The 27753-nt window shown below is 43.4% G+C and overlaps 2 protein-coding genes across 2 annotated transcripts in view; both read left to right on the top strand.

Moving 5' to 3' along the window:
- Positions 1–3074: 3074 nt before the first annotated feature.
- On the top strand, positions 3075–5608 carry slc10a3 (solute carrier family 10 member 3). Its single transcript, XM_083763256.1, has one exon. The coding sequence runs from the start codon at positions 3554–3556 to the stop codon at positions 4994–4996; it is 1443 nt and encodes a 480-aa protein (XP_083619382.1). The 5' UTR covers positions 3075–3553; the 3' UTR covers positions 4997–5608.
- A 5376-nt stretch (positions 5609–10984) lies between these two features.
- The window catches only part of fanca (FA complementation group A), a 39352-nt gene continuing 22583 nt past the window's right edge, over positions 10985–27753 (top strand). The window contains exons 1-19 of the mRNA XM_083764100.1: positions 10985–11157; positions 12020–12132; positions 16036–16132; positions 17186–17328; positions 17430–17525; positions 17685–17758; positions 17985–18094; positions 18597–18710; positions 18861–18924; positions 19645–19757; positions 19840–19916; positions 20255–20396; positions 21091–21224; positions 22524–22634; positions 23198–23293; positions 24161–24223; positions 24584–24672; positions 24874–24934; positions 25600–25649. Of these exons, the coding sequence (XP_083620226.1) occupies positions 11097–11157; positions 12020–12132; positions 16036–16132; positions 17186–17328; positions 17430–17525; positions 17685–17758; positions 17985–18094; positions 18597–18710; positions 18861–18924; positions 19645–19757; positions 19840–19916; positions 20255–20396; positions 21091–21224; positions 22524–22634; positions 23198–23293; positions 24161–24223; positions 24584–24672; positions 24874–24934; positions 25600–25649 (1808 nt within the window). The 5' untranslated portion in view covers positions 10985–11096. The remainder of the gene's footprint in view (positions 11158–12019; positions 12133–16035; positions 16133–17185; positions 17329–17429; positions 17526–17684; positions 17759–17984; positions 18095–18596; positions 18711–18860; positions 18925–19644; positions 19758–19839; positions 19917–20254; positions 20397–21090; positions 21225–22523; positions 22635–23197; positions 23294–24160; positions 24224–24583; positions 24673–24873; positions 24935–25599; positions 25650–27753) is intronic.

Here is a 27753-nt window from a genome sequence, read left to right on the forward strand (position 1 = left end):
TCTACATAAAGACAGGGATTTAATGAGCTAGCTGTGCCACTGTAAATTCCCTGCTTCATATTGCATTGTGCTTTTTAAATGTTTCTTTCATTTCAGGGCTTCAGTTTCTAGCAAAAAACCCAAACAAACAAACAAACACAATTTTGGTAAACAAAAGCGCGCGCGTGCGTGTGTGCGCGCGCGCATCGGGTAATCCCTCCCTGGCTGCTTCCCCATGGAACAAGTGGTGCCGTGGTGGTATTCCCTTTGTTATCTTGAGACTCCCCCAGTCAAAGAACACCTCCCGTTAATAATTGTTGTCAATCCCCTTCGTGACGCTGGGGGACGCGCGGCGGTGTCGCTCGCCGAAAATAGATGATCTACAAGCTGAGCTCAAACGGGCAGGACGCGAGGGCGATGCGTCGATCTTGTAGATCGCCTATTTTCGGCGCGCGACACCACCACACGACGGAGGGTTAGGCTATAACGCGTCGGGCAGCTCCCATTGGATTAGAGAGGGGGGCTTAGCAATTGAGAGGGGGTTGAGGCTAGGGTTGAGGAGAGAGAAGCCATGTCCATGCCATGTCCGCTTATTATAAGCGATTTGGGCTTGTTTTTCTAGCTGTTAAAGGGACACTTCACCCTTTTGCAACCAGATCTTATTTTAATGATGTCTGGCCGGAGACAAGAAACACTTTCCTGTGAAATCTTGCGTCTCGTGTCTGTCACACCACCATGGTTGCCAATCCATCATGCCTCGTGACATCACGTGACATCATGGATGGAGACCCTTAACGCCTCCATATATGAATGAATGGTTTATTTAGATCCTTTTCAGTTAGGCATTACAAAACAATTTTTTTTGAGTGGTGCAGCCACTCCAAAGAACAGCAACGTCTGTCCGTCCCTATGTCTGTATGTCCACGTATGTATGTATGTTTAGGGTACCTGTACCCTAAACATACATACATAGGTTGTATGTATTGTGAGTGTGTTGCACTGTTTGGGAAGCTGAGAGTGGGAAGCTAGGCCATTTTTGAAACTATCTCCTCACCACTCGCCCTACACACTTCCACTCGGTTTGAGCATAAATAGAGACGCGATGCAATGCAAGTGAATGGGAGGGGAATTCCGGTGCCGTCTCTATGCTCAAACTGAGTGTAAAGTGTGTAGGGCGAGGAGCTAGTTGCAAAAAGGGGGTAGTGGCCGACAACAAGTAGTTAGACACCCACTAGTCAGACACCCACTATAGTCAGACACTGACTAAACGTCTGGGTTTCCGAGGCTAGACACTCACTAGTCAGAGTCAGACAACCACTAAAGTCAGATACCCCAACCCGATTTTTCCTTTTTAACTTGATCGAAAAGGTATAGGCAAAAGCTTATAGCTTCTTAATGCCTATCCTTATTACATATTAACAACAAAGAAAAATAACCTACAAAACAATCAACCATGTGAACAAAAACAAAACAAAAAAAAACAATAACAAAGAAAAACTCGAAAAGTCGAGTTATTTTCTCGCAAAAAGAACAATAAAGTGTGACAATAACTTGGGCAACCACACTAATAACTACTAACAAACAAAAGAACAGAAAAAATATGGTCACGCCTTGACACCATATATGGTGATGGCCATATCACTTTGATCTGCATGATATGGAGCCGTCCAGCAACTCTTGTTCATCTGACCTCATCAAACCATGTACACTCAAAACACGCTCCATATATGGCCAGTACAGAATTCATTCCATATGTTGATCTGACCACCGTGCCAAAGCGCCAGCGCTCACCCAGCAGTCTGCCGTCACCCTGGCGGATGTGTGCACGTGATGAGGTCGCTTCTCGCCCTAAGGGCGTCTTACTGGTATAGATATTTTAGTATTCCCACTGCTCCTCCTTGTGGATAGGGAGAGGGCTGTCTTACTGCCTGGGCACACCTGAACTTCCATGCGTGGCCAAAGGAAGCTGTCTGCCGGGGTCTCTTCCGGGTTTTTAGACAGTTGGTGGATGGAAATGAAGCTCCACCCACGCGGCAGAATGCCACTGGCGCAAGCTTTTCCGGCAATCTGCCGCGTCGCCGACTGCAACAAACCATGTGCAACCCAGATTCGGCACAAACAAGGGACTAAATTCTTTTTGCTTTTCGAATCCCTTGACTCCTTCAAAACCGCTCTCAAAGGGCACCTACGGACGGATGCAATTCGAAACTGGCCGCCATAAAATCGGAATCCCCCCACACCCCTTTTCCCCTCACTGTATATGTTTCTTTTCCCTTTTTACCTCCTTTATGAATTCCTGTTCTGTTCTTTGGCTATATAGAAGTGTCTATTTGTACGTGTAATGCTTTATTGGGTCGTCCACACAGTTAACAGTATTTGTATTGAGTTGTGCTTGAAATGTACTGTAATTCTGCAAACTGTTAATAAATATTTCAATCAATCACCCGATCGTGAACATATAGCTCGATTGCACGTGAATGTGTGCCTTAAAACAGCACGATTTCCACTTGACTGTAGCCTACCCTGTACAGATTACATTTCTGACAATAAAGTATTCAATCAATCAATCAATCAATCAAGTACATTTTCTGTGGTCTGGGGTTTTCTGGCTCAAACAAGTGCTCTGATTTGCCTGTGGATCGACTGTGAGGTAAGAATCCACAAATCCCATATGACAGGAATTTGCCAGCAGATATCACTGTTTTCACCTTTTTGCCAGTTTTCATTGCAGCTCAAAAGGCTTCATAGACACAGAGAAAACCCCAGGCCACAGAAAATCCACTGAATGTTCAAAGTTTTATTTTTTGGGGGTGTAATTGAGGTCCTACAACCTAAAATAAAAATAAATGACAATGTCTATGAAACCTAATAAACATTTTCAGGTAGTGTTCCAGTTTCAATGTTGTCTGCTCATCACTTACAATTCTACTTGTTAAATCTGACGGGGCTTTACTCTACCTTTTTTTTTTTATTGACCTGGTCCTGGTTGCTTATTTTCTGTCGAAAGATCTGGCAACACTGTTAGAGGGGGGCTTAGAGGGGGTTGAAAGAAGCAACCGGGGCGGGGGGGATAGGATAATCATAACGGTGGCTACGATGGTGATACTTGACATCAAGCAGAGAGACAATAAAACCGAGGAGGCGTCGGATTGCCGAGGAGGCGGATATATTTTCCTATCCTGGAGACAGTGAAAATCGTGTGGCGTGTTGTGAACATTTGTCAGGATTTTTTTTTTTATGGTGCCATTTTTTGCCGTGGGCGACTGAGTGAGAAGTGAAGAGAGAAGCCCCAGTCAGTCAGTCAGTCAGTCAGTCCGACAGGGCGGGGTGATGTTTGGGTTCCGGTATAAAGAGAGCGAGAAAATGGGAACCAGGCGGAGGAATGGGAATGTGGAGCCGGCCGCCGCCGAGTCCGACGCAGTTGCTGTTTTGCACCGGAGGATATGAGAAGTTTAATCACTTGTTCTAACAGGGCGGCGGCATAGACCGTCTGGGGAGGGAGGCCGGGCCGCTAGCAGGGGGAAGAAGGCAGCGTGTCTATGCGGCGCCCCTCTGCCCCCTGTCCGTCAACACGATGAGGACGCTATTTGCATTCTGTTGTCTCTTCCTCATTACCGCCGGGGAGGCAGCGGATGAAGGGACGACGGCGCCGGGCAGCAGCAGGTCCCTGACGAACGACAACAGCAACGACACGAACGTAACGGCCGACAGCAGCAGAAGGTATATTAAAATCGGGGACGGGTCTAACCAGGAATTCGAGTTCCCCGAAAACACCAACGGCGTAATTGTCATCTCCAGTCAGTATCGGAGCAGCAGCGGTGTTGCGAGCAGCAGGAAGGGCCGAGAGAGCTTGAAGCAGACTGTGAGGGTTCTTTCCCTGGACCCGGAGGTTCTGTCCATCCTAAACGTCACCGACAGCGGGCACACGGGACCGGCGAAGAGTTACATTATCAGCATACGTTCTGGTTTACCTGGCACGGCACAGCTGCTCATCCAGCTGCTTGACCTGGACCAAGACTCTGTGCCGGTTCTGATCGAAGAGAGGACAGATTACTCCATCAGGGTGGCGGCTTGTGCCGATGACCCAGCCACCCGGCTGATTCAGTCGGGTGGGCTGTCGCACTTTTCAGAGAACCCCGTCCTGTTTGCCTTGCTGCCCCTCATCTTCATAAACAAGTGTGCCTTTGGGTGCAAGGTGGAGGTGGATGTGCTGAGGAGTCTCCTGAAAAGGCCGGTGCCATTGTTCCTGGGGGTGGTGGGTCAGTTTGTGGTGATGCCACTTTATGCATATGGTCTTTCCAGGCTTGCCTCTCTACCCAAGGCTCTGTCCCTGGGATTGGTCATCACATGCTCTGCACCCGGGGGCGGCGGGGGCTACCTTTACAGCCTGTTGCTGGGTGGCGATGTCACCCTGGCCATCTCCATGACCCTGGTTTCTACAGTAGTGGCAGCGGCAGCCATGCCTCTATCGTCAGCATTGTACGGCTGGTTCCTGGGGGTCCATGCTGCTCTCCACGTGCCCTTTCTCAAGATCCTGGGTACCCTCCTTTTCATTGCCATCCCAATATCCCTGGGCATGCTGATAAAGCTGCGGTTGCCCGCTCTCACCCGTGTCCTCCTGGCGCTCATACGACCCTTCAGCTTCGTGCTCATCGTTGGTGGGATCTTCATGGCCTACCAGATGGGTGCGTCCATCCTGGCCAACGTCAAGCCCCAGATCGTGGCGGCCGGGGTGACCATTCCCGTGTTCGGCCTCGTCGTCGGGGCAGTCCTGGCCCAGTTGTCGGGACTGCCGGTGACACAAAGGAAAACGGTCAGCATCGAGGTGGGCGTCCAGAACAGCCTCCTAGCCCTCGCCATCATGCAGCTGTCCTTCTGCCGAACTGAGGCAGATTTTGCGTCACAGGCACCGTTCATCGTGGCGCTCAGTAGCACCTCAGAGATGCTGCTCATCGTTCTGGGTCATTATGCCCACCGGAGGTGTTGTGGGCCCGCTCCCCCCAGGACTGACGCCTGATTGTAGCCTGTATTTTTGTCCTGAGCTATTACAAAAAACCCTGTGGAACGATGCTGCCCTAATAGTCCAGGCTACAAATCACACAGACCGAGGAAAGAGACACAATCAAAAATCCAATCATCACTGTTGTTATACACATGACAGTGGAGGACTTTTTTTTTTTTGGCTTCTTTTGTTTATTTTTCATGAAAACCAAAGGCCTTTATCTCTAAGACTTTTGTTTATTTTACAGTATGTCATTTTTTAAATCTGATTGTACTGTGAGGTACTACGTGATGTAAATATAAAAAGAGAAATACCTATAAAAGAGAAGATATTTTTCTACCAGATTTTCTGTTTTGTAATTGGAGAAAACAAAAAAAAGCTTGATTTGTATCATGTTTACAAGAGGTCCATGTGTCTTAGAAGTGGAGGATGGATTTTGGAAACATGAGATTGTTGAACTGAATTTGAAAATACTGTTCTGTTCAACAGGCATGTTTCTAAAATTAGGAATACAATATTTTTTGAAAGTAATTGCTACTGATTGTTTCCTGGAGTTAAGAATCCATGTACTTGAATATTAAATTGAAGAGATGAGGAATTCTAAAATAAAATGCATCAACAAAAGCAGTCCTTACTTTGTCAAAGGAATATTTTTTATAATACCGGTAATCTGTTTCTAGTACAATTTGTCTGCTACATCCTGTATGTTTTGCAACTGCAATACAGAGAGGAATGGTTTATTTTACTGAAATTAAAGAGATACTTGCAAAAAAAGATATGTTAATGACTTTTAGAAGATTTATAACTCTTTCCTGGTGGTCTTTATGTGTGTAATATGTGGTTTTAGATATTTTAGATTTTAGCAGTGAGCCCAGTATCTCTGATGTCATGGACACTGGTCACACTTACTTCCTGGACTACATGTTGTCTCAGTAAGACACCCCTATCCACAAGGAGGAGCAGTGCACCAAAGCATTATGGGAATCTAAAATGACTAAAACCACACAAAGACCACCAGGAAAGTGTTCTAAATCTTCTAAACATCAGTAACATACTGTATATCTTTTTGCAAAAAGGGTGATGTGTTAGGCTGGGTTCCATTTGCTGCGTTCCGCTGATCTGAAATGTCACTTGACTTGCGACATTCCTGATCAGCGGAACGCAGCAAATCAGGCTGTAACCCAGGCTAGTGATGTGTCCCTTGGACTGAGGCCGATTTCTAAAAAGTCCTCTAAATCCTGACCTAAGCTTTCTGGAAAAACTCTTTTACATAGTACAAGGGTTAGAACACCAAAAGGGGTTCCCGCCCAGAATGGGTTAAGGGCTTTTACCACTGCAGGTTAGTGATTGTGTTCTATGGTTCAATGTTTTTTAAATTTGCCTACAGTTCACAGGTAAGATAAGAGAGAGAATGTCTGCACTCTTGACAGTATACATTTGTTATGGCTGGCTATTACGATGAGGATTTGTCAGCATGTACAGAATGAGGTTTATGCACATGTTGTCAGGCATGGATTAATGAGCATTTGTTTCATTGCCACGTAATGGCTTGAGTCCTGACTCCTACGGAAGGAGAAAAGGAAAGGAGGGGCCATGGCAGGGTTTTGTATAGAAGGTAGATTTATGTAAGAGTGTGTTTCCTGTTTACTTTGTCCATTTTTTAAAGAGTTTTTTTTTAAAGAGCAGCAGACTCTGGTTTACTTTTCATTGGGAAAAGAAAAGAGTGGAAACTAGAGGGTTTAAACGTGCCGTTTCCCCCAGTTTTTGTGACTGGATCCTTTAGGAATGTAACACTGCTGTAAGACCCACAGGCTGCACAGTTTGGTGCAAGAGGCTTTGTAAATATTGACATGTTAGTTGGTTGTGAAAGAAGTTTGCTTTATCAGTATATTCTTTCTTATAAATTAACCTGATTATCTGAAGAAGAATAGGCTATAGGCCCTGATTCAATCCCACACCCTTGCATTAGTTGCATATCAATATCTCATTATTCTGAGGCTATCCGTCTATAAGAGAGTTTGTGTTTGTCTGGAGTGAATTTCATAAACCGATCGGTGCCAAATTTCTTGTTTATCATTATATTCACTATAATGATAAACAATGCCGATACTATAGGCGCCAAATTGGATGTGTATAGAGCAGGCAGTTGAAACTGAGGAAGTTCTGCAAACTGTTTTGTCATGCTGAGTTACACTGTGGCAGTTCATTGTTCACTTTACTATCAAGAACATAGTCAATCATTGATTCGTTTGTTCATTCCGCCTTTTATACACAACGAAAACCAACCCATTTCTAAGTATTCTTACTAACTCACGTCACGATAGGCCTACGTTTAAAAATAATTATATGCTGTTGCTCAAATTTGTGTTTACACTACAGTAGTGTATGCTCTAGACTCTAGAGTCTGTATTCTGTAAAATAACTTTTACTCTGCTCTGAGCTTGCCTACAAGGTTTGAACACGCCCTAAGATAAAGACTTTTCAGACCTGGTGTTTTGCATACAGAAAAAGATCCTGTTACGACAGAAAAAAATAACTGGTTTTGAAAGAAAAAAAAGAAAAGAATGGCCGTTATGTCACTGCCTGGTGTCATGTACGAAGGGTTGTGCTCTTTAACCAAACTGCATATCAAAATGCTTTCAAGCACTCATTCAGTTAGCCTTTCGAGTACCATGTCAGTCACTCTATACTGGTGAAAGGAGTGAGACAGGAGTGGGCACCTCAGAACTCTGGACACCTCAGTGTCACTGAATATTGCAATGTTAGCTGAATTTATGAGTAAGAATATGGGTTGTGTGGAATAATACATAGTATGTGTGCTGTGTCTCAAATAAGAACGTGTAAAGCTATGATTTGCCTATACTCTTTTCTTTGTATAGTGTTCGCATTGTGAGCTTATAGATATAAGGATCGATGAGATCTAAAGTAAAGTAAAAACAACCAAATGGTCCCTTATGGGTCCATTTGGTTCCTCAAGAGCCACCTGAGGAGTTGTCACTGAAACTGGTATTATATGTTATGTGTTTGTCTGAAGGGGGCAAGGGCGGTTCCATGTGTGGTGACAGGCAAGCTGTCTTGCACTAGTGTTAAGGCCTATTCATAGTCTGGATTTTCGGTGATGAGGTGACCACCGCTCCGGTGGTGAGCTGATCACCGGAGCTGAAATAACATTGAGCGGTGGTGAGTAAAAACAGAGAGATGGGCTGGAGCGGTGGCGGTGGTTTGCTCTTCACCGTGGCTCGTGACGTCATGTTGTAGTTCGGTGGTCACCTAACCACCGTAAATCCAGACTATGTATGAGCCTTTAGTGTCCATTGTGATTTGACAGATTTTGTCCTGCATTGTGTATGCTGCCTTGAGCCCCCTCAGCCTGTTTATCAGCAATCCTGTTTACATTTATATTCCTCACATTAGTGGCACAATAGGGAGATGGCCCTTAAAAATTCATGAGACGGATAGCATTAAGTTTTCATGAGTTCCTTTCACCCCCTCCCATGAGATGGATTTCCTGCTTTCTGCTGCAGTGTTTAAAGCTGGAATGTGCAAGAAATGTGCATGGGTTGTGGGAGAGAGATACGCCCCAGGAGGTTTCAAACTACTATAAATTCCCACTAAAGGTCAAGTTAAATATGATATATAGGAGCATTTATTCGCATTGTGCAGTGAAGAGGAAGTAAACAAACGGTTTGTATGGGGTTTCAGATATTTGCAATGATGTTTAATGCCATTTCATCCTGAAAAAGGTCTCCAGGTTTTACCAAGCATGTATTGATGTAAATTTGTAATCTATTTCCAGCTAAGAAATCTTAAAGGACCACTTCACCACTTTTCAACCTATCTTCATATAATAGGTCCCCACTAATAATCTTGAAAAAATGGCGCAATTCTTTTCTACTCTGTCTGTGTCTCATACGAGGGCTGTGGGCAGTTCAGAAACCGTCTTCCAGTGACATCATCGATGGTGAATACAAGCTAATAAAAACTGCAGGCTTTCTAGTCCTGAAAAGTTGCAATGCGAAAATGGAAGCCATCGTTCTCACGATAATGAAAATCTAAACATTTTTGTAAAAACATCTTGTTTAAAAAAAATCTGCCTAATGATGATGTCACTGGATGTGGAAGACGGTTTCTAAACTGCCCACACAGCCCTCCTATGAGACACAGACTGAGTAGAAAAAATCGTACCATTTTATCATGATTATTAGTGAGGACCTATTATATGAAGATAGGTTGAAAAGTGGTGAAGTGGTCCTTTAACTGCTGTTAATAAATAAATATATAGGCCCTATCCATGAACACAGAAAGCACATGCACACACAACATAGTGACCGTGTGCCCATTGATTCTCTGTACCAAGGAGTGTGATCCCCTCAAGGGGATACAGAAGTGCATGGCAGTGCTATTAATGCTGTAGCAGACACCATAGTGGCAGCGTGCTTGCTTCTAATGGACTGGCTGGCTGGTGCTATTTACCTTCAAGCGATCAGTATGTAAACACGGATTGGCAAAGGGGCGAGCCTTCTCGTATTCAACACGGAAACACCTGAGTCACCGGGCCTACCAGTTGAACTTGACAGAGGAGTAAAAGTGGAGGCACTAGGCAGGGCAGGAGAATGTGAGATATAGGGGCTAGGAAAGAAGGGCTGGTAAGGGGGCGGTCGGTGGAATGCAAATCGTCCATCTTTGTGTCAGTGAAGTGAAAGTGTGATGAGTCTGATGACATTGTTTTGGTGTTGTGCATGTGTAATTGTGTATTAGGCCTATGTGCCTTAATTTAGTCAATTATTATACCAGCCCATTCGACCGTTATCTCTGTACTGGGAACACAAATAAGGTCAGGAATTTACAATATATCTTTTATCCCACGATTTTGTAACCCATTTTTCACCCCTGTGTCAATCATCTAATGTGATCCTGGGCTCTACACACCCTCCTCCAACCTAGTCCCCATATATGGGGGACAAGGGGAGAGCAACGGACTTGAACTCATGCTTCCTTCATGCGGCATGCCTGAGTGTCCAAGTTGCTCCTTTACACCTGACAGGGGGGATTTCCCTGGTTGGACGTAGCGCGTGGAAGGAACACGTTATTCCAACCAGTTCCTTTCCCCTCCATCAGGCGCCTCGGCTGGCCAGGGGGAGGCAGTTTAGTGACCAGGATTACTGCATGTTTTTTGTGAGGGTACCTACCCTAGGGGACACGGGGAGAACATGCAAACGAAAGGCCCTTTCGCCAATAATTTACAATTATCTGTCCAAATTAAAAGATAAAGTAGTTACAGCAGGCATCTGCTTAATAATAATAATCTGCATTTAGACAGTGAGAGCAGTGCAGAGAGGAGGGTAACTGGATAACTCACCCCTTTTCCAACTCACCCTAAAAAGTGTAAAGTTTCTAACCCCCCCAATGGGGAGTTTGTCATGTTTAGTTTGTAAATAAATAGACGATTCATCATTAAAATAGCATTATATCACTTGAGTTATATGACTTCATTACTGTGCGAGTGTCCCCGCAGTCGCACTCAAGTCATTATCTCCTCCATAACAATAATGAACTGGCCCTTTAGTGACATCACCAACATGAATTATGTTTGTTATTTATATTTATATATGTTTATATTATTTATATATCTGATTTCTTAATCTCACGCATGTCACTATTACTCACTAAATCACCACAGCCTGGTAGTGGCCATCTTGAGTAAAGATAAATAAATCACAACACCGTTTCCACACTGTTATTATATTATATCTTGATGTGAATGTTTGAACTCACTACTCAGTATTAAAAAAAGAGGGGAAAGGGGGAGGTTAGTTACAAAGTTTCATACAACTACATCCATCCATCCATCCATGATCCATCCATCATCCATGACCATGAGTGAGAGAGACAGAACTCCGGGTTCATTTTTGCTTGCCCAATGCCCGGACGTGATGTTGAGTCTCTGACATGATGGACCAATGGGAGAGAAGAGCGCGAGGAAACATGGGAGTATGGAAGAAAGAAACAACAGTTTGTTTTTAGAGTTCGTCTGATAATTTCCCAATAATTGCTTTGTTGGCTGTTATTTCATAGTAACTATAGAATATAGACAGATTATATCGGCAAAGCAAGAATGTCGCTGAGTGTGTCGTGTGAGTCTGTCTGTCAGAAAAGAACGCTGTCCAGCCTCCTTGGTGAGTTGACAGTTGTGTCTGAATGCACTCGAAACTATAAAAGTGAGTCAAGTTATTTGTAAACAACATGGACACACTGCCCATGATAGCCTTGGATCAAGACGGTCATCGGTCACAGTTATTTATTTATTTATCAGGGACAACAATGCACATTATCAACACATCAGTTTTCACATCCATGCAAACGAGAGGAATTTAGCCAGAAGCTAATTTTATAGTCCCTGAGCATTGAGCACTAAAACGTGGTGATAAAACTATCCATTCAAAATATATACAATACAATACAAGCCAAGACAAGTAAACATAGTAGCCTATAGGAGACAACAATTACAGTGAAATATGATAAGAGGCACCATTGATTGAAATATTTATTAACAGTTTGCAGAATTGCAGTACATTTCAAGCACAAACTCAATACAAAGACTGTTATCTGTGAGTGGACGACCCAATTAAGCATTACACTTGTTTACAAGAGAGTCCACCGTGTTCAATTCATCAAAACATTTAGAGATGTACAAATAGACACTTCTATATAGTCCTCCACTCCCCCCTGTAAGTCCTCTTTGAGAGCGGTTTTGAAGGAGTCTAGGGATTCAAGTACCAAGTCTATGTCTGTGAGTAAGTCGTCGCGCCATTCCAGAATCAAACCTGGCTATTGCGGTATCTTATCAAATCCTATCCCTATAAATAGTATAGTCCATCAAATATTTACAAAATCATTTTTACTCTGCTCAGATAAAGTTACAGTAAGTAGCCTATCATATAGCGTTGTGTTGTACACTGTAACTGATACAGCAAGAACTAGGAAACCAATGCATGCGTCATCGTAATAATTGTGTTCCTCCTCCATGTATACACCCAGCTGACCGTGTCATCAAGAGACCTAAACAAGAAGATTTGCATCAGCTACAAGAAGCAGCAATCCAGTTATTGAACCAGAACCAGAACCTTGCCAGCCTGCTCCGGGAAGTCGGGGTGAGTGGACCAGTGAGACTTTTGGTTGATTGAGTTTCATCATAAATTTGAGGGGGAAACATTATGATTATTATTCAATTTCAAACCCCTGATGAATTACTATATATATATATATATATATATATATATATTCATTCAAACCTTTATTTATTCTCGAGAGACATTGAGGTTTCCCTAATTTGCAGTGTCTTTGAGATACAGTACAACATAATACAACATTTTCAAAGCAATAAACAAAAACAGAACAGCAACATTTCCTCATTGTGTCATCTAATACAGTACATGCTTAAAAACAGTTGCAGGCACTTGGGGGCGGGGGGGGGGGGCAAGTCTGCAATCAAAGATTTAAATTGACCAGCAATGGGAGAGCAGGTCTTTAATTTAAGCTGTAAGGGCCGATTCATACTCCTATTTTAGAGCCGAATAAAAGTCGGTTCGGCGCTGTAAAGCCTACAATTTGACGTAATTTGAGGTTCGGGGGGCGGGTACCGTTCTAAACGAGTTCTGACGAGCGCACTACAGCGCCGAAACAGTGGTAAAATAGGAGTATGAATCGGCCCTAAGTCATTCCACGCGGTTGGCACTAAAACAAAAGGCTGTTTTCCCTAGTTCTGTGTTTACATTTAGAACCTTTAGTGTAAGCCAGTGACTGGAGCGTGTCCTGTATGTTACAGGATTCCAATCCAGCAGAGCTTTATTATATACAACGTTAGTTGTAGTACCATCAATTGCTTTAAAAATAAATAGATACAGATGTTTATTTCGCCTGTCGGCCAAGGAAGGCCAGCCCACTCTGTCATATAGGTTGCAGTGATGAGTTCTATAAGGTTCACCAGATATAAATTGCAGATTTATTTATATACAGTATATATAATATATTATTTCATTTGGTAGGGACAGTACATATTAATGAATACAACACAGTCAATGCCATGTAAATACGTCTGATTTAGCAGCAAGAATGCTAGTTTCCATCTGTAGTCTCCAATGTACAAAAAACAAGCAACAATACAAAAAGAGCACATATAAACATTTCTAAAGGGGTACAAACAGAAGAGGAAAATGAACAGTAAAAAAGGCCAAGTAATTACTTACAATTCAGGACACTCAAGAAAACAGATATAACCTACATTTTAGCCGACTTAAAAATGGTGACATGTTTGATTGCCCATAAAGATGTAAAAGATAGATTCTCTCTTATGTTAGTGGGTAGATTGTTCCAACTTGTGCTTCCTTGAACTGAAAAGGAATTTTGCGCAAAGCCTGTGTGTCTAGACTGCACCTCACCACAATCCCCTCTGGTGTACTGATGCCCGTGTCAGGCTTCCGTTTTATTGATTACTCCTTTGGAGGGAAGTGTTATAATTTTTTTATATATTTAAAGAGCTTCCAGTTAGTAAAACAACTATATATATATATTTCTTTAGGATCCTGCAGTGATGGAACCTTTTTTATATTATCAAATACCTGCAGGGTTTGACACTAGGGTCTCAGAGGCACTTGACCTTCAGGCAAGTAGTGTCATATTCTACTTGTCCACAGGTCATGCCCACTTGCCCGAAAAGTAAGTCCGTTATAAAATGATAGGTCAAATTAAATTTAATTAAATTTTAATTTTAATTACCGTTCAATTTAACACTTATTATTTAGCTTTCTGGGGCTGTGCGATAAAAAATGTCATACCTCAATTTTATGCTAAATACCTACATAGCTATGAATATGACTATGGGTTCACACTTGTTATTTTATATTTTTTAAGTGTAGCAACAGTGAAAACAGCACCTTATAGGTCAACAGTGCTCTTATTTGACATTCCACCGACCAGAAGACAGAGGGTTCTGGCCACGTTCAGTGCCAGGGGAAGGTGGGCAACCCTTAGGGCCCTATTTTGCGTGTCTTATGTAGGTAGTCTTATTACTAGAGATGTCCCCATACTGTATTGGTATCGGAAAAGTTTCGGTATCAGAAATGATGAATGCACTGTAGTGGAAATCGGGCTTTAGGGCCCTATAATAGGGCCCTAAACCCGATTTCCACTACCATGGCCTCACACCACCCCACACCGGCCTACTTGTACCAGAGTTTCCACTACAAGGAATTGGGCTGAGTGGTGTCAAAGTGATACTAAAAGTAGACTTACCATCTCCAGGGTGGATCTGAGCTAGTATAAGCGGGGCCAAATAGTTCATTGACTGATTACTCACTGACTTTAAATTTTTTTTTAGACCAGGGTCATAGTTGTAATGCATAATAATAGATTATAGGAAATCGGAGCCGATCATGTCATTTTCAAATGATCGGGATATTTTCTTTTTTTCTTTTAATAAAATAGTGTGTCTAAATGGGCTTGTGTCTAATGTAAATCTCAAAGAAAGATGTATAAACAATGATATTTTCTGAAAACTGTCCTCCTGTGGGACTAGTTCCAGCGTGGCAAACACTTGGTCTCAAAGATCATGCAATTCAATTCAATTCAATTCAATTCAATTCAATTCAATTCAATTCAATTCAATTCAATTCAATTCAATTCAATTCAATTCAATTCAATTCAATTCAATTCAATTCAATTCAATTCAATTCAATTCAATCAAATGAGCTTTATTGGCATGAGAAAACAAACGTTTACATTGCCAAAGCAAGTGTCACAATACAATAAAAACATGTAAGTAAAATATTTAAAACAAGTACAAATGCACAGGTACTTATTTTGCCTCCTGGCAGCATACACAATAATTGTAGTGTTAATTGGTCCAACAGTATGAAAGATATGTGCAGGAGAAACACACACAGGCTGAACCTTTTATAGACTCTAGAGCCTCCTGCAGAGCCTTGCTGTGATTACAAGAAAGAGCTTAACATCAGCGTGGCTTCTATGCACTGTAACTTGGGCATCTTATGTTGCATTAAAATTCACAGCTGGAAACAATTATCAGAAACTAGGGAAATGCCCATTGGGAATCATGGACCAGTGTCCAGGGGCCCTTGACTACAGCGTCCCTAGGGTAGTCCTAGGCCACAAGGCTTACCAATAATTTACTAAAATATAGGTTAACGCTCAAATGCGTGGACTGTGGACCCTCAGCCTACACAGTACCTTCCATTCTATATGTCCAGAACAGGGCCCCATGACTGACTCACCTATATAGTCCTATAGGGCCATTAAAAAAAATGTCCACAGATGTTGACCCACAAATGACTTATTTATTACTGTGTGTGTGCTTATCTGACTGGCCTAGGCAGTCGGACGGTTCTTGAGATAAGCAAGGGGAAAATCTCTCTCTCTCTCTCTCTCTCACACACACACACACACACACACACACACACACACACACACACGGCCTGCTGTGGATTAGGCAACAGTAGCCTACCCGTTGGAAGACATAGCTGCAGTCTCCCTCAAATGCCTCTTGATCCAAGTCATGAAAGTTAATTATTCCAGGTGGGGGGACCGGGGAGATTCCAGCACAAACAGTGCAAATCCTCGTATAGGCCTACGGTATGCGCTCATGCAAAACACTGTTTAAATGGCTTAAGCATCTAACTTGCAACATTGTGTTTAATTGCGCGTTTTCAATTTGCCTTTACCTTTTTCACATTAGTTTTATACATTTTATGAGTGAAAACACATGTTTAGATGCCTGTGACAGCCTGTCAAGCAGTTCAGACAATGCTGCTCCACTTGTGTACGACAGAAAAACATGTCCCATCAGATATGCAATACCCATGGTACCTTTTTACTGCAACCCCTGGTTTCCACACATGGGAGATAATAACTAATGAGATGATCTAACACATGGAGAAATGGAAAATGTCACTTTAATTTGTTCTTGAATGTCCTATCATGCACATTTTCCTTCTTAATGTATCCATTCCCGAATCCCAACTGTTCATATCTCTATATAGAGTTCCACTCTATCCAATGTTGTATGTAAGGAGAAAGCAACAGTGGAAGAAACAGCCCCTGGGGGCCTCACACCAGCAACTGCAGGATCACTCCTGGGTGAGTCCTTGTAATGCAACAACAATGATGTAACCCAGTTGTTTTCTTGTGTGTGTGTGTGTGTGTGTGTGTGTGTGGGTGAGTCCTTGTAATGCAACAACAATGATGCAACCCAGTTGTTTTCACCCATGTGTGCGTGTGTGTGTGCGTGCGAGCGAGCGAATCTCTGGCACCGTTGGCCCGTTCGGCATGAAACTGTGCTCCTGGAGGCCAGAGCAGAACCTCTGTCATTTTTTACATCAGCCTGTTATCGCAGCACCAGGAGTTTATTACTCGTCTCGTACAGATTTAATTTTGTCTGAACTTCACGCAAATCAGTACACATATTATCACTATAGTCATGTGATCAAGACGGATTTTTCATATTCCATCCCGATTGGCTAAGATTGAATGGTTTATGGCTTATGCCGTTAGAACATTACAAGAAGAATCATGTATTAAACTCATTTGACATGATCGAAAAGGTATAGGCGGAAGCTGGTAGCTTTTTAATGCCTATCCTTATTACATTGTTCTGTTATAACTAAGAGAACATTTTGGAATGAAAACAAAAAAATATATTTATATATAAAGACAAAAAAGAATTGGTTCCCAAAGTTTGCAGGAGTTTGAACAAAATGCCTCAAATGGTCATTGCAATGTCTGATTGCCGTGAAACAATGCTGGCCCACAATAAGCTACCTGCCCTGGCTGGCGGAGACCTGTTTGTCTAGTTTGTCCTGTTTTCAAAGTGCCTGAGGGAGTACTCATGATTTATGTCTGCTATGTCAACTATACTGTATTTACGCTGCTGAGACGCTTGCTGTATCATGATTCCAAGACATGTGTCATAGGCTTGTGATTGTAACATAACTGCACCCATAATGTTTGTGTCCTTGTGCATTTTCCTTTGTGTGGACATAAATAAATTCTTAAAGTGTGTGTGTGTGTGTGTGTGTGTGTGTGTGTGAGAGAGTGTGAGTGTGAGTGTGAGTGTGAGTGTGAGTGTGAGTGTGAGTGTGAGTGTGAGTGTGAGAGTGTGAAATAACCATACCGTATCTCTGTACCTCCCAGTGTCTGAGCTGAGGCGTCAGGCCGGCCAGCAAGGTGTCCCAGTGGTGGCTCTGTCAGTTAGACTGGTGTTGGAGAGACTGACGGAGATGACTGGTGGAGATGTTGGGGAGGACTGCAGAGCTCTGCTGACCTCCTCCCAGCGGGTTAGTAGCGTTGTTGTTGTTAAATTCAAAAGATTGTCATTATTGTCATGCTTTAATTCATTGAGCATTCCCCTTTCACTTCCTGCCTGTTTCTCGTCCAGAATCATTTGGATGTTCTGCTACAGACCACAAGAGAGCTTCTGTCTCTAGGAGCTTTCTGCCCCAAGTTGTTCTGGCAGGAGTACTGGAAGGACCAGGTGTGGGCATATGTGCATGAGTACTTATGTGTTATATGTTAACAAATGCATGGCATCCCATGTGTATATATCCATACTATGCATCCAGATGCATGGACGCAGAACTGTCTCATATGATGGGATGGATGAATGAATGATCTAATTGTTCTTTTCATACAGAAGCAGCCCAAGCTGGAGGTGGTACACCATCTTCACTCTCACAACATCCTTACTTTCAAGTACATACTAGAGAGGTAAAGGAGGAAAAAAACATTTTTGTAATTTTGTATTATATACAGTATTAGCATAATATGCATTTAAACTTAAATGAGTGATCCTGTTCATGCACTTGATATAACAGTGCTTGCGTGTGGGCTTCTTTTAGTACATGGATGAATTCAACTAAGAGAGATGCAAAAAACCAAAGAGATTATTCCAACAATCACTTGCTTTGTACTTAATCTTGTTCACTCTCTTCAGTGATGAAGGGGTGGGGTCGTGGCTGTTGTCCGAGTTGAAAGCCCTTTGTGGTTGGACAGCTCCAGAAGACCAGCCGGAAGGCAGACGGGCTCAACAGAATATTCTGTCAAGTAAGACACGACAGTGTTTTCTCAGATGTCATCATATAGCACATTTGAATTGGTTGTCAAACTACTGCTAATAATAATCGACCTGAGGCCAATTCTAAAAATGCCTTCTAAATCCTGACCTAAGTTTTCTGAAAAACCTAAACTATTTATTAAAAAACTACAATGTAGTGTTTCTATGTATGTATTAGTTAGTCCTGCACGATTCTTGCTCAAAATTGAATCTCGATTTTGCAGTAATGGCCGTAATGCCAGGGGAGCACTTTTCTAGTTATTATTTTCTCCTACGTTCTATGTTTGTATCTAAACTCTGATTATAAAGCATTTTGGGCAGTTATCTGTGTATATAAGGCACGATACCAATTAAGTTATTACATTTTGATAATAGATCCTTGTATTCAACTCATGACTCTGTGCCACGGCTACCTACTATAAGGCAAGGCACAATGTTTGGTACCGTTTTCCCTTGTGGCCGAAGAGTCATGAATCTGTGTCTGTGTTTCAGCTGTGCTGGGCATCTTGGTGGGAACAGCCTTCGAGGAGAGCCAGGAGGACACGGGTGCAACCAACAGGAGGCTCTCCCTGTTTTGCTGTTCTTTACTGGACGACATGCTCTCCTGTGAGTCAGTGCACTTTTCTCATTCTCAACCTCCACATCCTCCATGTTGTGAAGTGAAGTGAAGCACTGGAGTCATTTGGTCTGCACTTGTAAATCCTGCTTTTTAACCGCATCGTTATGATTATTGTTATTACCCATCTCCTTCTCCAGGGGCTTTAGACACCTTGGATGACACACAGTCCACTCAGTCTGATGGAACTGCACCTGAGCTATGGTGAGAGATGCATATAGCAGAGGGTTTTAGTTTATCAATGTTGGATATGAACCTCTGTTTGGTAGGGCCAGGGCTGGATTTACCACTGGGCTAGGGTGGGCTTACTGGGCTGAAACCTAGGGGCCCCAGACTAAAGTATTGCAATCCAATTCAAGTGAGATTTGTCTTTAGTTAGTGTATGTTATACAGGCCTCATAGATAAAAACATCTCTTAAAGGGACACTTCACCCTTTTTGCAAAAACATATATGTTTATATATGACGTTTAGAAGCTTTAGAACACTTTCCTGGGGGTCTTTATGTGTGTAATATGTGGTTTTAAATATTTTAGATTGTAGCAGTGAGCACAGTGTCTCTGATGTCATGGACACTGGTCTCACTACCTTCCTGGACTACAATTCCCATAATTCTTTGGTGCACTGCTCCTCATTGTGGATAGGGGGAGGGCTGTATTACTGAGACAACATGTAGTCCAGGAAGGAAGTGAGCCCAGTGTCCATGACATCAGAGACACCGGGCTCACCGCTACAATCTAAAATATCTAAAACCACATAAAGACCCCCCAGGAAAGTGTTCTAAAGCTTCTAAACGTCATTAACATATATGTTTTTGCAAAAAGGGTGAAGTGTCCCTTTAACCGCTTTATTGTTCTCCTTCTATCTGCCCCTGGCCTCACATTCCTCTGTTCTCCCTCCCACGGACTCCCTGTTTGTTTGCACAGGATTCAGCTGTTTGATGCTTCGTTGTGTGGTGTGTCCGTAGCACCAGAAGCTCTGCATCGTTTCTTCACACACTCCCTCACGCACACTCTCACCTATAAGCCTCGCCTCACAGGTAAAACCAATCACATGGGATTTCACAATGCTACTGGCCTTTCATTATCATGGTGACTAATATGGCAAACATATTTCTTCAGTGTCAGAAGCCATAGCCATGCAGAATGGGTGGAGCTTTGCCAAAAGCAGTAGGTTGCTGATCTCTATCTTTCGGAAGGTAAATGGACCTCATGTGTTTCTTGACTGATGTTAATGATGAAGAAATCACTTTAAGATGCACTGTACTCCATTGCAGGCCTATAGTGCCAACCTTATGTTGTAAATTTGTCATTTAATGTTCAGTCCATTTAGGGCAGGCTATTGTCATTCTTACACTTTGTTATAGACAGATGGGATGGGAACCAGTAAAATTACCTCATGAAATCAATGTTCTTTGAAGGACAACTTCACCCATTTTAAACCGAGTAGACAAAAATGGTACCATATTTTAAGATTATCTCATGAAGCACCTTTACACTGTGTGTGTGTGTGTGTGTGTGTGTGTGTGTGTTGTAGCTGGCTGTAATCTTCAGTGTAGAGAAGCTGCTCTGTCACCTGCAGCAGGTGATGGAGACCCATGAGATCAACTGGCAACACGTCCTCTCCTTTCTCTCTACTCTGCTGGTGTATAATCCCTATGCCCAGCCAAGCCTCAGAGGTACACACACACACACACACACACACACACACACACACACACACACACACACACACACACACACACACACACAAAACTTTGCATACGTATCTCAAAGTCTGCTGGTCATTGTGTACCTCCCAAAACACATTTTAATTGTATCTGTAAAGTGCATGTACATTTACTGTATGATCTGGGAGCATCACTTGTATATGTCTGTTTTTGGGGTGGCACTGGCAGTGGCTCAGGGGTAGAGTGGCCGGATGGTTCCCATCCCATTCCCTTTCGATCCCGGGCTCCCACCCAGAGTTTGTTTCGAAGTGTCCTTGAGCAAGACTCTGAACCCCTAATTGTCGGTCTGGCTTATTAGCCAGGCTACTAATTGTTCAAAATGTGCAGGTTGGTGACTTGTATGGTTTCCTCCGCCACCGGTGTATGCAAAGCGATTTGTATAAAATGCGCTATATTGCCTGGGCCATGGCTCAGTGGTCCAGGCACCTTGGCTGGTAATCCAGTCTGGCAGTGTGCCGCGGGTTCGACTCCCGATCCTGACGGCCTTTACTGCATGTCACCCCCCCATCTCTCTCCCCATTTACTGTCAGCCTACTGTCTGTCCCTCCATAAAAAATATAAAATAAAGGCGAAAGCCACAAAAAAACATACAAAAACAAAGCGCTATATTATAAATGCAACATTTACCATTTTTGCCCCTCAGAGATGTTGTCCAGATTGCTGAGTTCAGCATTTGAAAGTTATGACTTGGAGTACATGATCACTGCATTCCTTCTGGCCCGCCAGGGGGCGCTAGAGGGCCCTGCATTCTTCCCCTCCTACAGCGACTGGTTCAAGGTTTGTTTATTTAGTTTACTTACGCATCAAATTATGTATTGTGGATTCTTCCTCCTGAAATAGGTGGAACTGGGGCAGAGTAAAATAGTTAAAATGTGTTTTTTCTATGTTGCGGATAGGAATTCGATAGGAATTTCAACTTGATTATTTAGGTTGTTTTGTTTTCTCCCACATCTTTTTCTTTGTCTATGTCCCTTTTTGAGATGTCATAGAGTCTGTGATATGATATCTGAAAAAGTAATGGTCAGATTGCCTTGATATTTGCTGTGCACATTCATGCTCCCAGGAGGAAGAAACCTACGGTATTGATTTTGGTGACCCAATGACGTTAGTGCCACCATCAAGCCATCAAACCTTAACATTTCAGATTAACGTATCTCTTGACCCGTTAGTCATACATTGACCAAATTCGCCTTTTGCAACAGTTCATTGATTAATTCTCTCAAGATTAGGAAACATATTATTTTGGTGAGCTCTCCTCTAGCACCACTATCAGTCCAAAGTAAATATGAATGAGCAAACTGGGGATTTCAGCCTTGATGAAGGTCTGCAATCATTATTGTTTTTGTCAGCTTTAAGTGGTGGTAATTCATATGAAAGAAGCATAGCTAATGCTTTCATCCCATGCAGATGGACAAATAGAGAAGGCAAATATATTTATGAAACGGAACTATGAAACTAAACCTTAAAGCTACTTTACTTTCTTTGTAACCTTCCTGGGAATAGAGCCCGGGTCTACTGTAACTGCGCAGGTGCTGACATTTCAACCACTGAGCTAAATGGAGCCTCCCTGCAAGCTCGGGGGAAAAGTACCATTTTGATCTACCACTTTCTTGTCAAACCAGACACATGATCTAAATGTCTCAATAGTAGAGCTGGGCGACTAAATACAACAGCAGCAATTGTATAAATTATACTCTATATACAGATTAGACACAATTATATTGTAATCATCACAAAACAAGTGACAGCTTTAAGTACCGTCCGTATTGGTTGTACAGTATATCTCCTGAGAAGTCACTGGGTTCAGGAATTTAGACAACCCAGCAATGGCACATCTGGTTTGACTGAATGTTCCCTGGCTCTGTGTCATGACATTGATGTTAGCTGGTGATCACGGCAGGAGTTATTGTTTTTCTTCTTGTAAACCTCTCTCTCTCTCTCTCTCTCTCCTGAGCCTGACACACGCTTTTATTTTGTACATGATGTTTTATGGTTTTCACGTCATTTAACTATTTACATTTTAATTCTACACTGCTACGTCGTGATCAGCATGAACCTTTGTCCCCGGATGTCCAGGTGTCTTTTGGAGGGGCCAGCGGTTACCATGGACACAGCAAGAAATCTCTGGTGTTCCTGCTGAAGTTCCTTTCTGACCTGGTGCCCTTTGACCCCCCTCAGTACCTCAAGGTGATCGCGTACAGGTTTATCCATATCGCCGGGGGGGGGCGGGGAGCCGGTCACCCACAATTTGAGAGGACCTTTGATGTCATGACATACTTTTTATTTGTGTTTTTTTTTTTACTATTCATTTGGTCATTAATAAATAAATATATATATTTTTTACTTATTTACTTTGTGTGTGACTTGACCTGACAATTACAGTAGAAACATCGACAGCAGTCCTTCGCTTGCCTATATTTGCTCGGAGCAAAAAAAAATGGATTTGGATGCTGCAGAGACATTCAAGTTCAACACGTCATGCGCTGAGTTTGTAGATTGGCTATTTGTGGTGTGTAACAGCGCATGCAACAAAGTTGGTCAATCAAGCCCTTAAATTGGTCCAGGGTGTTGCACAAAATCCGTCTTATGGGGACGGATAAAAATAATTGCCCTATAATTGACAATTTTGTGTGGGCTTCTTGTTTCCTCGCCCGGACTCCAAGCCACCCAGAAGCTGTCCTGAATGTTGCTGGTCCTCTGCCCATTGTTGGTGATGCTAAATTTAATTTCTTATCATTCTAAATACTCAGGTTCACATCCTCCACCCTCCCTATGTAGCAGTCAAACACCGGAGCCTCTTACTGGAATACATCTCTCTGGCTAGGAGCAGGCTCGCAGATCTCAAGGTATTGGCCAGAGATTGAATGGCAAATTCCACTGTACAGATATAACTAAACTTTGCTGTTTCATAGCTGATTTAAACACACACCGTTGTATTACTCAAACACACACTTCCTCAAAGTTGCAATAATGCTCGCAAACAATCACTTGATTTTGGCCATTTTATTGACTATTATCTCATAACACACTCATACACGTACAAACGCACTTCTACTAAACTTGTGTGCAGTATAAAGCCTGATTTGCCTTGTCGGTCAGACCCCTGTTTAGTCTTAGTTCAATAGCGTCAACTAACTGTTCACAAGATTATTCAGAGACTGCGGCGCTTAGGTAATAAACTAACACACAAAGAAACACAAAACACATACTATTAATTCACAGATATATCGACTGCATAAAAGTATTATTATTATTATTACTTAAACGCGTCATCTCTGTCCAGGAAACAACACATTCTGCATCATGCCCTGTGTAAGCACGCCTCTTCCTGCCCTATCTGTCATCTGATACTCCCTGCTTTCCTGTCCCATTCACCATGTCTTATAATATGCACCAAGCATCCCTGATAGTATAAACACATTTTAACCCCCAATGAACTGTATTAATATCTACATCCATGAGATACTGTAATTGGTTGATAAGAGGATTTACTGTATAGGCAATGAACTTCTTGATAGCACCAACATCTATACATAAACGACACAAACATGAAGTTACAAAAAGTGTGTGTGTGTGTGTGTGTGTGTGTGTGTGTGTGTGTGTGTGTGTGTGTGTGTGTGTGTGTGTGTGTGTGTGTGTGTGTGTGTGTGTGTGTGTGTGTGTGTGTGTGTGTGTGTGTGTGTGTGTGCGTGTGCGTGCGTGCGTGTGTGCAGGTGTCGGTGGAGAACATGGGTTTGTATGAGGACGTTTCTGGAGCTGCAGGACCACCAGTGCAGGTAACAGTGACACCATGTGGTTGGCCTGTGTATAATAACATTTGCTTTCTGTTTGAGTGAATAGAAATACAGTGCAATCGTATTTTGTCACCGTTAGTGAGTGACTATTAGTGGCTGTTTTACTAAAAGTCCTCATATGGGTAGAAAAGTGAGAAAAAACTCACTATTACAAAATGGTCTGGGTTGTGTGTGTGTGTGTTGATTTGTTGAATACTTTATTAACAGTTTGCATGGACAGGCACAGGGAGATACAGTACAATATAAGGTCTGCTAAAAGGATGAAACCAAGTCTTTCAACTGTGTGTGTGTGTGTGTGTGTGTGTGTGTGTGTGTGTCGTGCGTGCGTGCGTGCATCTCTAGCCTGAGTGTCAGGCTCTCCAGGATGTAGAGAAGGCAGTATCTCTGTTTGAGAACACAGGCAGAATCTCTGCCACAGTCATGGAGGCCAGGTATTCACACTTCATGAAATAGCTCATCAGCAGTACTGCATATTTGCATATTGCTGTCTTTATTCAGGGATAGCATTTACTCGTACTAGAAATGTTATATCCACACTTGTATTCTTATTATATAATACATATTTGTTCAGTCTATTCGTGAGTTATCTGACTGAACTGTAATTCACCTTTGGATAATCTTGTAACTCACAGTATTTTCCGGAGGCCATATTTTCTAACGCGGTTCCTTCCTGCTCTTCTGACGCCAAGATTGGTAAGAGACGTACTCATAATGGACACTGTAATCAGTGTAATCACTGTTCTGTTTTAGTTTGTTTTCTGATTTGTTTGTTGTTGCTGTGTTTAACACATATCACTTTGTATCAAATAATGCATTCATGAAAAAAGGATAACATGAAGTATTTGCATAACGATTAACGATTTCATTGTGTGTGTTTTTTTGCATTGAACATTACAATTTGAGCGTTACCATTTGTATTTCTGTTTGCCTTTTTAGGATTCGTAATCACAAATTGCACAGGCCAGAGATAACTTAAAATAACTTAAATATACAAAGAAATCACTGACACATAATTTACTGAAACATTTATTTACAAAGAATTTACAAAATAGCTAAAATAGTTGATCTACAACCTTACAACACGTCACAAGCTTGTATACCTGCTATTTCTGCCATTTCTTTTTTTAAATGTTTGAAAATCTATGGACATTTTTTTCAACGATTGACTATTATGCAAATCTTTTTGGCTATCTCAAACAATTGCAATTAGGTGATTATGTGATAATATTTACCACTGATCCGTTTGTCTATCAGAGGGCAATTGCTTAACTACTGTAACTGTTAAATGCATTCAACTGTGTCTTGCTTTGATGAGGACTGCTATCTATGATGCACTCTGTCTGTCCAATCCATTACAGCTTCCTGTGAAGGCTGATGCACAAATGAGTTTCATAGAAGCTCTGAGAAAGTGAGTGAAATCAGTGAAATCACAGCTTAAACTTGTGTCAGCTCTCCATGGCACTTTACAGTACCTCCATAGAAAGGCACTTAACCCATTAAAACCAGATAAGCTTCCGTGTCCTTTTAGATTGTAGCTATTGTCAGCATAATATAGCGCATTCATTGGCTATTCAAAAATAACAGATATACAAGATTATGAGCTTGTAGATCTGCTATTTTTGAAAATTTATGAAAGTGTGATGCAAATGTTTGCACCACAGTTATCCTCGGGTTTCCTGTACCTCTATTCCTCTACATTGTCATATCTACATAAACAGTCTGATCTGCTTCATAATCATAAGCCTTCATCTGTCACGGTGGCAGAATGACTGAACCCAAATGCAGAGGGAAGTTCAAAATAACTGCTTTATTAAACAAAAAGTCAAGCTTACAAAATAAGTAGCAGTAGCAAAGCAATAAACCAAAGGTCCAATAAGCAAAACCTTTCAGAAGCATGAAGTAGCCACGAGGAAGTCCATGAATGCAAACTCTTCAGTAAATACAAAAAGACAAACCCAAAACATCAAGGTAGAGCAGGGGACAACGACATGAAGCACCGGACAAGGAATTATGTTCTGACAGTTAGTTTGTGCAAGGAGTCCAGTATTTATAGGTGGGTTGATTGTAGCAGAGTTCACAGGTTTGTAATTGGCTGGGCTGATGAGAGTGTAACCAGGTGTGTAACTAGGACTGAGGGCTGCAATGGGAAGTGGGAGTGGCCGAAGTGGAAAGACATACACAACTGGGCAGAGGGAGAGATACAGAAAGAGGGGAATAAACAGGCAGAGGGCCAAATCATGACAGTACCTCCCCCTCAAGGGGCGGATACCAGACGACCAACGACCTTGACCAGGAACGAGCAGGGAGGGTGGAGGGGGCCTGGAGGAGGGAACCTGAGGCAAAGCTGGAGACTTCAGGGGGACGGCCGGGACGATGGCCAGAGGCGGAGCCTGTGACTTCAGGTGGGCGGCCAGGACGATGGCCAGAGGCGGAGCCTGTGAATTCAGGTGGGCGGCCGGGACGATGGCCAGAGGCAGAGCTGCTGAGTTCAGGGGGACGCCCTGGGGGCCGAGACGAGGCGGAGGGGTCATCAGGCGGACGACCGGGAGGCCGAGACATTTGGGCCGAAGGCTCAGTTGGCAACGCCGGAGGTGCTGCAGTCAGAGGCGACGGAGCTGCAGGCACAGTAGGCGGGGCTGCCAGCGCAGGAGGTGGTGCTGCAGGTGGGACTGCAGGCGGTGCTGCAGGTGGGACTGCAGGCAGTGCTGCAGGCGGGACTGCAGGCGGGACTGCAGGCGGTGCTGCAGGTGGGACTGCAGGCGGGACTGCAGGTGGGACTGCAGGCAGTGCTGCAGGCGGGACTGCAGGCGGGACTGCAGGCGGTGCTGCAGGTGGGACTGCAGGCAGTGCTGCAGGCGGTGCTGCAGGTGGGACTGCAGGCAGTGCTGCAGGTGGGACTGCAGGCACTGGGGGCGGGGCTGCAGGAAACAGGTCTGCAGCGGCCGGAGCTGGAGCTGCAGGAGCTGGAGCTGGGGTTGCAGGAGCAGGAGCTGGAGGAACCAGGACTGCAGCGGATGGAGCTGGAACTGCAGGAGCTGGGGCTGCAGGAGACGTGGAGGATGCTGCAGACTCTGGAGACGGGACCCCAGTAGACACTGCACATCCTGGAGACGAGGAGGATCCAGGAGACGTGGAGGTGGAGGATGCTGCAGACTCTGGAGACGGGACCCCAGTAGACACTGCACATCCTGGAGACGAGGAGGATCCAGGAGACGCGGAGGTGGAGGATGCTGCAGACTCTGGAGACGGGACCCCAGTAGACACTGCACATCCAGGAGACGAGGAGGATAAAGGAGACATGGAGGGTGCTGCAGGATCTACAGGCAGGGTAGAGGGCGGAGTGCTGGGCAGTAGGGTGGTTTGGATGCCGGGTAGTGGGGTGCTGGGCAGTGAAGACCACTGGGGGTGTAAGGAGCCATGGCGACCACGCCTTCTCCTGGCAGGCCCACGGTTCCCCACACAGAGGGCCAAGCGAGACCCTTCATAAGGGTCCTGGGCTCGAGCTGGCTCAG

This window comes from Protomyctophum parallelum, assembly GCF_964188405.1.
Source record: "Protomyctophum parallelum genome assembly, chromosome: 4".
NCBI lineage: Eukaryota > Metazoa > Chordata > Actinopteri > Myctophiformes > Myctophidae > Protomyctophum > Protomyctophum parallelum.

What these genes read in the sequence shown, in the direction of transcription:
- slc10a3 (XM_083763256.1), top strand. Translation starts at nt 3,554, where the DNA reads ATGAGGACGCTATTTGCATTCTGTTGTCTCTTCCTCATTACCGCCGGG.